The sequence below is a fragment of the Sinohyriopsis cumingii genome, unplaced genomic scaffold (genome assembly GCF_028554795.1).
Source record: "Sinohyriopsis cumingii isolate HCF-2022 unplaced genomic scaffold, ASM2855479v2 utg000127l, whole genome shotgun sequence".
Classification (NCBI taxonomy): domain Eukaryota; kingdom Metazoa; phylum Mollusca; class Bivalvia; order Unionida; family Unionidae; genus Sinohyriopsis; species Sinohyriopsis cumingii.
Genome location: NW_028315871.1, coordinates 1,305,765 through 1,321,212, shown reverse-complemented (window position 1 = coordinate 1,321,212; position 15,448 = coordinate 1,305,765). Strand labels below are relative to the sequence as shown.

General features: G+C 35.8%; 1 protein-coding gene across 2 annotated transcripts in view; it reads right to left on the bottom strand.

The window, feature by feature from the left end:
- The window catches only part of LOC149774835 (immunoglobulin superfamily member 10-like), a 111,138-nt gene that overhangs the window by 41,667 nt on the left and 54,023 nt on the right, over positions 1-15,448 (bottom strand). The window contains exons 2-3 of one of the 2 annotated variants that reach the window (XM_089944685.1): positions 12,112-12,426; positions 2,293-2,429 (exon numbers count right to left, since the gene is read on the bottom strand). In XM_089944685.1, the coding sequence (XP_089800811.1) occupies positions 2,293-2,429; positions 12,112-12,426 (452 nt within the window). The remainder of the gene's footprint in view (positions 1-2,292; positions 2,430-12,111; positions 12,427-15,448) is intronic. The other variant, XM_089944686.1, reaches the window with a different exon arrangement.

The following is a 15,448-nucleotide window of genomic DNA, read 5'->3' as shown; positions in this document are numbered from 1 at the left end:
TTTTATCTGAAACTAATCTAAACAATACTGCAAGTACAAGCAGTAATTACAAACCTGAACAATCATGAGACATTGGAATGAATGATCTATACAAAGCATATATTTATAACTGCAGGCAATAAATTTTAATCTAAACAATACTGCAAGTACAAGCAGTAATTACAAACCTGAACAATCATGAGACATCGGAATGAATGATCTATACAAAGCATATATTTATAACTGCAGGCAATAAATTTTAAAATTCAAATCCTCCTGAACAGCTGAAAACATGATATTTAATTGATGCATTTCAATAGAAAAGGAACAATAGAATATTCAAATATTGCTTGAATCACAAATCCAAATTAATATATACAGTAGCACACATACACTAAATACAGGACAATAGTTAAGCTCACATATGACTGACTTTCTGACAAAATTATGAATATATATTGTGTCAATCAATTCTGGAAAAAACAAATGTTTGTAATGTAAATAATCACAAAATTTCAAAATTACATCACAGGTCTGGCTTTCTCAGAGCAACAGATAATTAGGACAAATCTCTTATACATATTATCCTGAGCTACTGCTTTCGTTCATGACACATCGAAGGATTCCACGGTCTTCTCACTGCATTGATTAAGGTCTCTTATTTGGTGTACATATGGGATAATGACATTACCACATAGCATGATGTCAAATAACACTAATGGTGTAACATTATGGATTGTGGTTTAAGTAAAAGATCATAAAGACGTGATTCAATTACAGGCTGATGTAGTGTTGCTATGCTGTACCAGATTAGTTTGGTGTTGAGAACTCGGACAAAAATATTGTGTTAGAAACTGATTTTGAAAGGTGCTTTAATAGCAATCATACTGGTTACAATATTTTTTAAACCAATTAAGTGACCATTGTCTGCTGTTAACATATTTTTTGCATCTTATATAATAGGTATTTTTTCTAGCAGATGTTCCATGAAATTATATATATATATTCACATATATGCAGAAACTGACAGAAGCAAATCCATGAAAAAACCAAAACCCACAAAAATAAATAAAAACCAAAGTATCGATAACTGGTTTCTTTGATACCTCAAATAATGTAAAGATAGTCTTGTTTGTTTCCTATAATATGCCCACAAATCTCTCTCATGTTGCCGATTTTATGGTGGATTGTCAAATTAAAATGTGTACCTCTGCCTTTGTCAACATATTCTGATTCACACTCGTTAGGTCTTCATTTTGAAATTCACCGAGTTACATGTATCTGCTTACCAGTACAATCAAACATGTAAACATAATGTTTATTTTGATTATTATACAAAACAATATCTAAATACATAAATATCCTGGATTAATAGCTAAACATTAAAGTTACTGGATGAAGAACAGTTTGTGTCGTAGTACGACAGATATAATCTTTACTCTTGCATGCAATCAATGTCTTATTCAATACCATGCACATCACAATCTTGATAGTATTAGCACTTCAATGCAAAACAGTTGAGAGATCGATATATAAACTCAACAAAATTGGATATAAATGCCAACTAGCATAAGTCTGAAACATGCATGTCACTTTCTTGAACCCTTCTGCTTGTAATATCATCAAATTGGATATGAGGAAACATCTTGAGAAGCAGACAGCACCACCATATACAATAACAAAAGTCCCTAGAAGGGACTGGTGCTCTTATGACCAAAATGTATTTAAGAATCCAAGATAAAACTGTTTCTTTAGTCCTTTATTCCACCTAACTGCTTGATACATATCGCTGTTACAAACTGTATTGGACACATTACATCATGATACAGAGTATACCACAAACAAGCATGTAAAGGAAAGCTGTACGGCACATTGAACTCTGTGACAGGTCCAAAAATAAAGCACACCTGAATAGCTAGATTCTGCTATTTAGACCAATCTACTCAATGGTTGAAGGAAATCATTTGTTTTGTTCTTTTGTTTTCTGAACTGATCATATCTATGAGTGTCAATGGAAAAAAGAGGGGTATCTAAAGAGTTTCAAAAATGATGCCAAAGGCAGAGGAAAGCCAACAGTTGCCTCTTTTCTAAGTAAGGTACTGCTGAATATCATATATTTAGCAAAATACAATCTGGTAAAATTTTAAAAATTTACAAACTTAAAAATAATAACCGTTGTCATTGTTGGAATTTTATGAAAAGGTTTCAAGCTTCTATGCACTGTCAAATTTCTTCATACAAGATTCATGTTATTTTGAAATCTATTACTCCTGAAACTGACCTTTGTTTCTTGCAAACTCTATGACAGCTTACCATGTTGTATATGTACCATGTTATATTGGGAGCTGGAAAGGTGCAGTTAAATGTCTGACACTTCAGGGTGAGAGATTCTATGCCAAGATCTGTGACAGGTGGTGATGAAGGAACCAACTTCACACCAACCGGTGATGCTGAAATATAAAGGAAAACATAAAGAATTTTTTATTATACTCTCCTTAATGCCACTGAATTAAATGTAATCTCTGATACTGTGTGTCTGTCACATTGCAATAAAACTTCTTTCTAGATTGCACTATTTTATGCACTACCTTATGCACTTTTACAGTGCACTTTTTTATCAGCTTCAGCCATTATTCCCGTTTTAGCATTCCCGTTTCAGCCAGCCGAGCCGATCCGATTTTTTATTCCCGCTTCCCTCTCCCGCTGATTACATCAGCCATCAGCCTCAGCTATCCCACCCCGCTTCGAATTTTTTAGAAGGTTTTGGCTGGTTTTCAAGATGGCCGCCAGGCCTATATAAGGCAGATTTTGAAAGTAACAGCATTCTATGCCTGACTGTTGTGCCTAACAGATCTAAGCTACAGAAGATGGAGAATTCTATGATGTCCGAGACTAAGAGGAAACTTAGCAGGAATTACTGCTTTACCTTTGTGCAAGAGCTATGCAGCACTATGGAAGAAGTGGAATTAGCTATGGGTTCTAGTTGGAATAACAAGAATTTGCCATTGAGAGCTACAGAGAAAGACAACGACCGTATGGTATTTCATCTTTACTTGGGCTATCAAGAAGTGGCCGACGAGCAAGTTTGTTACGTACATCGACATGGAGCATTATTTATTGAGACTGCAGAAGAGAAGAGAGGAACTCCTATTGTGCGCAGCCGTGCCCGGAAGCTTATAGCAGAGACATTGAGGCTTAAAGATGATGAGATAGAGAAAGTATTGAGCTATGTACAACCTATGGTTTCTACGAAGAAGAACGCCATTGCCTACTGCTTTAAAGCCGATCCCAAGACTGGCCTGCACAAGGAGATAAGTAAGGATAGTATGTACAGGACGCTGATTACTAGCCTATGGAAGAAGACGCTGCCAGTAACCTTGGAGAACTTGATGAGTGAAGCTAAAGAACTGGGCTTTGACGATAGGAAAGACATTAAGCCTATGAAAGACGAGATGCATTTAGTACGCATGTACATGGAGATACTTCAACGAGAACAGAAAGAAGGACCGGAGCGAGACTTCAAGACTTTTGTAGAGATTTGTAACAATGAGACTAAGAAGATTAAGACAGTATGCCGTATGGAAGATAATGTGACTACTACCAACGGCTATTCCGAAGTTTGGACAAGAAACAAAGAGCGACCTTTATAAGGGTGCTACAGAACTTGCCATTCATTCATGAACGGAAGTACGTGGATAACTACCCGGAACTTGTATTTTGGGGAAAAGCCAATACAGGAAAAAGTTGTTTTGCGGACTTGAACAACCGAGTAAAAATGGTGGTTAACGATGCGAATGGAGTGTGCCGATTTGCACCCAGAGATAGAGAAACGCTGAAATTATGCAGCGATTGGAAGAACGACGATCTTATGAAGAAAACTAACCAGGCAGTATTCCGACAGGGTGCACATGGCGGAAGATTCGAGACTAAGACTTTTTGGAGGCACTCTGAGTGCTAGAGCCTATTTCCTAACTACCATGAACGAGCAGCCTTATTGGACATGCGAGAATCCTGCTGACGTCGTTACAGAACGAGAAGACGTAAAAGATATGTGCAGTTTGGATTGGGAGACTACACGAGCACCGCTGCTAAGGAGATATGTGGCACTAAGATTTACAGAGCAGCTAAATACGCTTAAAGCGATGACGCCACAAGTGGACCAGAACGTATTGATTCGACAATATTTGATACTGGATACTTTATACAAGCTGCAAGAATTGCCGATGGGACATTTGGAAGAATTAGCACGAGTCCAGCTACAAAGTACCTACGAGAAGATTTTAGAACGTAACATTGAATTGTACTTGATGGAGGTACCCGAGACGGTGCTAAAGGCCTTTGAAGACAGGGATGAAGTTATACTTCAGAAGATTATGGAAGATACTACCCTGGCGGATACTAGAAAAGAGATAACTGATGTAGCACCGGTAACAGAGAGCAGAAAGCGAACTTTTGCGGAAATGAGTACGCAGACGGAAACTAATGAAGAAGAGCCTGTAAGAAAGAAATTAAAGGCTGTGCGGAGACTTACGAAGATGGTTTCTAAGGGGACCGATTGCGACTGCTGAGCTACGGGGTACGTGGATAAAGTGGAACAACACGTGACCATGTTAGATGTGGCATTAAAGATGGCCGATAAAGATGGAGAATGGAAAACTAAAGTGCCAAAGGAAGTAAGACTAACAATGACAACAGAGTTGGATGGCCTTGGATTTTATAGAGATTTGCCATTAAGGAAGATTGTAATGAAAGTATTGCTGGGACAATGCAGTACAGATGAAGTAAGAGAATTCGTATTGGAGCAATATGGCGACTGTGAAGATGAAGAATTAATGTATAGAACTTTATATTTTTACTTAGAGTTAAAGAACAAATATAATTAAGTAGGCGGCTCGATTGGCACGCGCCACAGACCAGTGGCCTTATGTACATATTGAATAAATGTTTTGAACTTGAAATAAGAGTTTGTTAGTTATTAAAGTTTAACGGAGTTTTGTTTAACGGAGTGGTGTACAGTTTGATTATTAAGGGTAAAGTTTACAACTATGTTACCTCTTATAATCCGTATGTACACCTACCCGTTAACCAAGCCTATTAGATTTTTATAATGGCTAACTATGAAATTAGACTTTGCTACTTATAGCATAGAATAGAATAGAATAGATTTACATTAGATTTACCTGTAATGGTTACAATCCTTTTTATTACTCGTAAATCCCGCCCCACGGATGCGGGGATGAGATTTCCCGCACTAGAGGTTATGACAGAAATTGCAAGTTGGAATTTTAAAAGCCTAACTTGCAGAAGCTGGGGATGAAGGAAAGGGCAATAACTCTGGATATATTTTTGAAATAACAATGAAAAAATTAAACACAGTTATGATGCTTGACGATTTTAGAATGAGTTTTTTATGACTATAAAAGACGAAGTAGATTTAAAGGGAGATAATTTAGTATTAATTTTTTTTATATGTATATAAAAGAATAGAATTAAATAAAGATTTGATATGCGCAAAGCCTTAAATATTACTGTACGTACTTGGTACCCAAAATGCATTGCAAGCAAGGCATTATTGACCAAATAAAGCTACCATTCATTTTAAGGCATGCGCAATGTTAGTAAAGTGAGACTTGTAAATTTTAATAAAATTTATAATAAAGCCCAAGGGGCATAGCCCCTTGGCTAGTATTATAATGGTTTATATATGTATATAGTGTATATGGGGCCGAAGACCCAAATATTTATATGATATAGAGTTATTTATATATATATATTATAAGATGAGCCCGATGGGCGCAGCCCATTGGCTAGTATTTTATAAGAAATATATAGGTATAAATATAGAGTAGAATATATTATTATTATGTATAGATATTTATGTAAGTATGTATTTTTTATAGAATAGACTAATCAATTGTTCGTGAGTATAGACATATTTGAAAGTATGATTCTTAAGTTGACCAAGTTCCTGCTTAAGTGAGTCATAAACTATAAATTTTGTTTTTGCTGGCGGGACAGAATTTTTAATCAACTATAAGTGGCATACTTTCAATATGTGACAAGAGTGTGCGAAACGGACGAGCGTAGCGAGGAAGAGCATACAAAATTTGCGGACCAGTCCCGCCGTTATTTTCTATTGGATGGTCCCTCCAGGGACTATCCAATAGAAAATATAAGGTGGGACTGGGAAGTACAACTGAGGAAGCGATGACATAGCGGAGTGAGGCAGAGTAGAACATGAATAGAACATATTGAAAGTTGAGTGGCAAATCTCAATGGAAACACTTCATTTACTATTTTGAGTGTGCCATGTTATTTAAGGTAACAATGAGTATTTTTTTCTTCTTCATTATGTATCTCTTTGATATCCGAAACATTAAATGAATTTCACTATCCCCCAGTCCAATGACATTATTCCCTCTTCCTTTCAGCATTTGGAGGTCTAGGATACATGATATTAAAACTATCATTTAATCTATATCAAAACATTTGAATTCACAATTAACATTTCATTCAATAAATAGGACATGAAACCATCACTAGATTTAAGCTAAATTAATATGAAAATATGATGGGAGTCCTATGCTCATAAACATTTATCACAGATTCTAGTCTTCACACAGACAGGGAATATGACAGGTCTACACTGGAGGGATGTATGTTCTCACACAGAACATTACTGGTCCACACAGAACAAAATTATGCGAGCCAAAACGAGATTAAATATCTGTGCCCACACAAGGAACAAATGCATGTCCACTCAAGTAAGGAATATGCCTGCCCACACAACATAGACTTGCACACATGAAAAATAAATACTTGTCCACACAGGACTAGGTCATTCATCTTACTTGCTAATCCAGTTTAACATGGTGTAGCATAACAGCTAGGCTGTCCGGGTTTACATGAGTGGCATCCTGGTACCTGGTTAACCAAGCAAGGAAGCCACAGTTTGCCCATTGTTCATCGTTACATGTTTAGAAAATCTGGTAAATGCCTATGCTTTTACCACTGGCAATTCTGCAGCAAAATGCCTGGTTGTACAAATTAAGATCTTTATATGAGAAGTTTGTGCTAACGCTCGTTCATGCAACATGTGCAGCACAACGTATCACGTACTGTGTACCTGAGTAATTTGACAACTATTTACAGGACATTATCTATACTGCATAATTTAACTATGATACCTATACAAATGTGCATTCATCTGCCAGCTATACTGTTTGATAAGCATTTTAGGTAGATGGAGTTTAACAAATATGAACTTTACTATCAATTTGTGACAAAGCTATTTATTTTTAGTTAAAAGTATACTTTATGAAAAACTTAAAAGCAATGTGAATTAAATTCGCAAAAAACCCTAAATGTACAAACCTCAAAAGCACAGAATGTTCCAAATGTATTTCAGTAGTTCTGATTGTCCTAATGTGCCATACTGATGTAATAGTGATCCAAAATGTCTTCGAATGAGTCCTCAATAAACATATTTAGTAGTGTATAAATCTAAGTAGTAAATGAGCACTTAAATAATTCAAGTTAATATTTAAATAAATAATTCCTCTCAAATCAAATCTGAACAAAACAGCAAAAACTCATGTGAAAGATCAACAATGAATTATATAAAATAGGAATGAAACATGAATGAATAGGTGTTTAGAAAGACTCTGTCAATATACAGAAACAAGAAAATGTTATTGAATTCCCTCGATAGTCATTACTAATTGGAAAATTCAATCAAATTGTTTGTAGAATATTCTAAACTCAAATAGTCATATCAATATTTATTTTTACAACTTACAATCATGGATGAAAGTTTACTTTATAAACATGTTATCCACAAAGGAGCATTAGCTCAGAGAGTATAATCCACAAGCATGGACAAAAATTAAGCACTCAACAGAAATGTTGTTGTTGTTGTAGGGCTTAACACCATTTTTCAGCACAAGATAGGCTATACATGGCGGCCAGTATTAATGGTGGAGGAAGAACCCAGAAAAGCCCCGGAAAGAACCACTGACCCACGAGAAGCTACTGGCAAGCTTTCTCACATAACCACATTAGCCGAATCCAAGACTCGAACCGACGCAGACAGAGGTGAGATGGCAGTGATCCGTAACGGTGAGCGCTTTAGACCACTCGGCCACTCGAGGCCCCGCTCAACAGAAATATGCATAACAATGATTAATTCATTTTCTTCTGTCCCTTTCTTTTTAACAGCTGAGTTCTGAAGCTTTCTCATATATTAGGGAGAAACTCAAATTTACCAAATTTGCAACAACATAGTTCCATATCATATTCACCATACAAGTCCAATAAAAAAAAAAGTGTCATGACCTTTGCACTTAACCTAATAAGTTTATCATGTAGAGAAGATCTCAGAGCTAGTTTTAAAAAAAATTGTTGAGATAAACCAATATTGCAAAGTTTTTCTATAGAACAAATATCATAGATTGTGGTAAATCCATGTTTCCATAATGGAAATTAATCTATCTATACTGTTCACCATCATGGACTTACTTTAAGGGTCATCAGGGATGTCAATGTCATGGTTCAGAGTGAAAGAATTAAGTGTACAGTATTGCCACCACTGAAATATTACAGAAATATAATTATCTAACAATGAATGTCCACTGCATCATATGGAACTTACCTGTCTACTTTGCTAAAGCAGAGAGCGCAGAATGCTCTTTTAAAGCTGTACCAAAGACTTATCCGCCAAAACACATTAACATTCAATGGACATGTAGAATTGCTTGAAATGTAAAATACAAAGTATCATTAAAAAAAATTAGGTCCTGCACAAAATATAAATTATTTAATGGTACAATGATTTTAATAAAGAGGGAGATTCTGCCTTTAAACAGAATATGAATGACAAATAATAGCGGGATGATATGAGAACAAAAATGAGATATTCAATTAAAGAAACAATATGCAAATATGGTGATCTCTGTATCATTCAATCAGCCACTTGTTTGCTTAACATGTTCATCCAGACTTTACACATACCATGTCCATGTTTTAACCCTGCGTCTGCAGAGCACTTCTGTATCAAATGTACATGTGACTTATATTCCCATATCTGCGAAACCAGACTAAAAGATATTTGTCTGGATTGACTGTAGATATATTATTTATAAGAAAGCTCACCATCCTTGTCAAGTTGTTCCATGATGGTATGACAGGAGAAGTTTTTGCCAATGGGGAGTACACAGAGCACTCTGATGTCTCCAAAGGTTTGAAGCTGGGCTTTGCACCCACACCTGTGCTGTTCAACCTCTTCTTCACCCAAATCCAACTTCATGCAATGAAGGACCTAGATATTGGAGTCTACATCAAGTATCCCTTTGATGGATCCCCATTTGATTTGTGTTGGTTCTCTGCAAGGACAAAGTCACTGGAAAAACTACTTCTCAAAGCTCTTTTTTGCAAATGACTTGAGGCACACTAGGAAAACCACCTACAAATCATTGGAAATAAGTTCTCGGAGGCATCCAGGCTGTAAGTCTGACGATAAACCTAGATAAATCTCCTTCAGCCAGCTTCTTATACAGCTTCTTACACAAAACCACGACAAACCCACTATCAAAATTGAGGGGAGACAGTTGAAGAGAGTGGAGAGTTTTACATACCTGAGAAACACAATGTCCTCAGATCGGATACCGGACAATAAAATTATATCCAGAAAGCAAACCAAGCCCTTCATGTCAGGTTCCTGCAGTAAAAACACATTCGGATACACACCAAGATTAAGGTCTTTAAAGCTGTTGTCCTCACCTACTAGTATGTTAATATAACCTGCATATTACATATCATATAAAACAAACGTACTGTATTACTAGCAATGTATATATCTGCAACCTGCATATTACATATATTATAAAGGAAATTTACTTTGGCTGTGAAACCTGGACTTTATATTGCAGGCACATGATGCTCAAGCAATTCCACATGCACCCACTATGGTCAATCAAGTACATTTGATGGCAAGACAGGGTATCCAACTAAGACGTCCTGCTGCTGAAAACCCAGCTCTGATGGTCTGGTCAAGTCATTCAGATGAAGACCAGAATAATGAGACAGCTCTTCTATGGTGAGCTCAAGCAGGGAAAGTGGAAACGAGGGTGCCCCACGAAAAGGTACAATGACAACCTTAAGTGTAACCTGAAATGGTGTGGAATATAATTCAGCCAGCTGGAAGCCTCAGACAGCAAAAGGTCTACATGACACATACCCATCACAAAGGCTGTTAAAGTAGTGGAGGAGACCATCACCAATGACTCACAGCCATGAGAGAAAAATGGCACATCGCAGCATCCCAGACAATTACCCCTGCAGACATTGCAGGCCCGACCTGTATCATCCTGTGTTCTTTCATATTTGACTCAGGAGGTATATGCAAAGACACCATGGTCAACACAACCAGCATCATCATTGGGCACAATGGACAACCAAAGCAGAAGAAGAATAATACTAAACACATGCTACTGCATCTCTTTCTTAACAGCTCCAAATCTCACTGGTGGTTTAGAAATGTGAAATGTAAGATACTAAATTTATAACTGAAAGTAATGAAAATGTTTAATCATTTAATAAAACATGATAATAGTTACAGACACATGAGGGCAGAGGGCACGAAATTAAACAGAGCATCGCCTGAATTTGCCTGGAAAAATCCAGTTTAACTTAATAAACAAAAAGGTACTGGACTATGAGGGCATAACCTCTGAGAATTATGAAAACCCATATCCCATATGCCAAGAAACTTGGAGAGTAATACCTTCCTATGTTGCCCAAAGATGGAGGTTACAAACCTACAAACAGGGAAAAGTTACATGCAGGTCTCCTTATCTCTTTAGGTACACTACCAGTGATGTGCTGTCAGAGGAGACCATCATGCAGTAAACTCTCATTTTGCTGACATAACCTTAATATACTATGATGAATGCCCTAATTTCCAAACTGTGGATGTGGAGTACAGATTCAACCCAGGACCACAAAACCACAAAAATAAGTTGTTCCAACTCCAGATAGCAAACAAACAGGAGTAAGAATTAGAGGCAGGCATAGTGACTATTTGCAGAAATAGGTTCATCAAAACTGGAAAACCAGATCCAAAGAAATCTGAGCACCAGTATTCAGAGGATCCCTTTACAGTTTCCAGTGGAAGGAGAAGAGAATCATTGCGGCCACCTTCAGCATACTAAATGAAATAGCAGAGACGATGACTAATAATTGGGCTCTCTGTTTAACAGCCTTATAGTTACTCTCTTTGAAAGCATGCCAGGGCTTCTGTTCAGATATGCACTTGGTAGAACCCTGTGTCAAAATAGAGATGTTTAATAGGTCACTTTAAGTATATACCTTGTAACTTGAAGCAGCGATCATATGTTTCATGGTAGAGGGAGGAACAGACTACCCGTTATGCTAGTGAGTGATCTCTTGTCTGTAGAAAACCTCAGAATTTTCCTCAGTCATGGAGAAATGGGGGAAAAACACAAGCCCTGGTTAGATTTGGGCCCCTGTAATCTATTCCAAAATGGAAAGGATCTTCTAGGACTGAGCACCATATGATATCGGGCATATGTCCATATGAGGAATGCACTGATTTTACTTGTTTAATGCTTTTCAAAGAACCAGACTTCCTCCTCATCATACAACTGAGGGAAGCAATAGGTCTCATAGTCTATTGTGTCCTGGCCTACATAAATAATTTGGCAGCAACATCTGAGACCACACTTCAACAATGTATTTTTGTGTGACAGATCATTTTTTTTCAGGTATTTGTTGCAAATTTATTTCTGCCTTATCTGCTTATTTTTTATAACATCAATTCTGATAAATCTATTTAAACATGAACTCCATATTCCTAATTTGGATTATTTAAAATGAATATGATCAACATGTCAGACCATTTTTTCAGTCAATCTAACAAATTAATCTAATTTCTCTCATTACACTCCCTACCCCTGCCAGTATTTCATGCACATTTATGATGACAGCAAATTAAGAAAAGAATCTGAAAGCTCTGAAGATTTGTTTCGGCAAAAAGCAATCATAAACTTGTAAAATGGTCAGATGGTTGAGAATAAAAATGTTCAGATGAAATCAGTCTTAATCTACTGAACTTACCAAAAACAACAACGGTTTGATTTAACCATCCTATATATGGATTTGCACATTGCCATACTCCACTGTCCCTTGTCCTGTTCAACCTGTGTATGAAAGCATATGATCCAGTACTGTTGGCTGTAAATGCATAACTGGTGGAATTTAAATTACAAATTCCCCCTCCAATAGGATAACATCGGGAAAGTTCTGTACCAATGGGATGATACCATCGGATGCTATTAGTGTTAAATACTGTGGCTGGGAAACATGAGAGTATCAGGCTTTCTTCTCCAACTGGAAATGGCTTATTAGTTTCCAATATTGGGATGACCACTGCTGAAACAGAAAAGAGAACATGAACTGAAAAACATCATATTCAAAGAAAAGGCCTTAGAATGTTTGGAATTACTCAACTGGTTCACAAGTCGAAATAGTCTTAAAAAAATACAAAAGCCTTTAAAGGAATTGAATAAATGTTATTTACAATACATATATATATATATATATATATATATATCCCAAATCATAACGTTCATATAGAAATATACTAAAGCAAACCCACCCCTGCCGTAAAATACATAATACCATCAAAATTATATGTTAATATAAAGACCTCAATGGTGAATTATATCAAACCCAAAAATCTGTATACCCAAAAAATGTATAACTTTCTAGAATTTTAAACCAAAAAGATGCATGATCAAAAGGGTATATTGATATAAGGCATTTGATATGTATATGTAATATAATTGTTTGTTTGTAAGTTTTTTAAAAAAATTATTCCATTACCTGCTGTTGTAATGTATTATTTCTTACTGGATTTGATATTGTCAAAAAGAGGGTTCAGTTCTGTTTGACCTGACTGATGTCTTTTTCCTTTTTTAATTTTCGATCTAAATAACTCAATACAGAAACATTGTATCTAGTTGCTGACATTGTTTCCAAATCAGTGACAGTTTTAGTAAATAACTTTCGTTTATTTTATATAGTTATCTGTCTCAAAGTAAGAATCATTAAATTGAGTCAAGGTCATACTTGGACTATGTGACATCAAGCACATTTCAACTGATAAACAAACTTCTATTTTTACTTGAAGGATCAACTCTTGACCATCATCTAGGAATCTGTTTTGCATTTTAGTTAGTCTCATAACTGATGTTATGATAAGAATTCTATCAGTCATGCTTTAACACCTGAGACGTCAAGTTGTTTTATGTTGTGTCCAATCTGGGCTGAGTTTTTATTTTCTTCAAATTAATGAATTTTAAGTGATTATTTTCCATGGAATTACAAAAGTGCTCTAATAATTCTTGAACAAAGATATTTACTGGAATTTATAGGGAATTTAAAAACTGGAAGAAATATTTTCTGTGATTCAACAAGAGACTGTTGACACATCAGTACAATGCTGACTATTACAGACATTGCCTTCCATCTTGAATTTCATTAGGATTTGAACTGTTATTCAATTAGGACTTTTCATTGATAGGACTTGTGCTTAATTCTTGGATTACTTTTGGATTTAATTCATAAAACTGTAAGTTCTTTTTTCTCATTTTTCACCTTGCAGTCTAGGAAAACAAGTTATTTGTTAAATTTTACAAAGATTCTTGTCTTCACTCTTTTCTGTTATCTTTTTTAAGAGCATAGAATTGCAACACATTTAAAATACAGATACAAATGTGTGTAGATAAGTAGCAGCAGAGAGGGTGAACAGACCATAGAATTCCGACAAAACAAATAAAACAAACAAATAAAATCATCTCGTAGAAAGGTCAAGATTTTTACAAATGAACTTTTCCTTGAGATGTTTTATTTCTGTAATGACCGATTGTACTAATAAAACCTCAGTTCGAAATAGTAGCTGAAAAAATAAAGTACTCTACGTGTTTATTTATTTTTGTTTATTTTTTTGACGACCAACATTGGTAGGTACCCTCTCTGCTGCTATTAATTTACCACCATACCAAGTTTGATGAATATTTCTCAACTCGTTCTCGCTGTCGTTTTTCCTCATCTGTTTCATCTTTATTTGTTTCATCTTTATTTGTTCTATGTTTCAAGTAATATTCAAGTTCTGATGGTGGTTTTTCTATTTTTGAATTTATGTTCTTTCAGTGTTTATAATATATCATCAAACTTCTGTATCAATCTCCACCGCAATTTTTGCAAATCTGATATAATCCTCTAACGCCGTTGTTACATCCAACACAACTTCGTGGACCAGCATGAAGGTTTTTCTTTATAAGATAATTATGTTTCTTGCAATATTCTACACGGCATTTTTTATTACATTTGTTAGTGGTTCCTTGACGCAGCCACGCACAGTTGTTCATTATTTTTTTAATTTAATTTACAGCCCTTCTGCTGATATTAATTAAATCATTATGTTATAATAAAATGATACATCCAGAATCTCATACTGCAAGAACAGCTCGAGAACGATTAGAAGCAATTAAAAAATTTCTTCCTGTCAGAGACTCATTCAGAAAAAATCTGCAAGCGCAGCAAGAAGCACAAGTTGAGTACGAAGAAGAAACTAAAAAACTATTTAAGCCCGTCACTGCAGCTACTGAGAAAGTTACGACAGTCATCAAAGAAGATCTTCTTCCGGTATCAAAACAAACTGTGGCGCAGACTGAAAAAATAGCAAGAAGAACTAAACAGGCAAAGAAGATTTTACGAGATCTTCCACCTGGCATAGCCAGGGAAATAGCTGCAGCTCAACCTCCATCTGTTGGTGAGGAAATACTTGAAGAAATTGGACAACTTCGTGCTGAAATAGGTGATATGAAAGATGATGAGGGGGAAACGATTACGCTGAGCAATAAATTTACTAGTGCGGGTATCAAATTCATAAGAGAAATTGAGGATATTGATACGTTATCAAAACTTGCAATAGACAGTTTAAATATAAAAAAAAAACTTTTAAGACCTGAACATAGTTCCACTAGTATTAGTACTGAAACCTGGTATAAATGGATATATCGTATATATTACAATGATGAGGTATATAATGATTATCGCAGAAAAATAGACATGTATCTTGCACAAAAAGAACCAAAAGTATCACAATCTCTCAGAACAATAAGTGAAGAAGAAGAAGAAGGAGCAACGGGAAGTGGTCTGGGAAATAATTTTGTTTGTCCTGATAATATCATCAATGACGTGTCACGGTTAGAAGTTCTCATGGGAGGAAAACGTGCCGGAAATAATTCACCAGAAATAACCAATGAAGCAGCTGATATTTGCCAGCGATTATTTCGCGGCGGCATCATGGATATCGGCGTTTACCGAGAACTTATCGATGAACTTGCTGATGACTAGTTGTTAGATAAATGGTAAATAAAAATAAGAT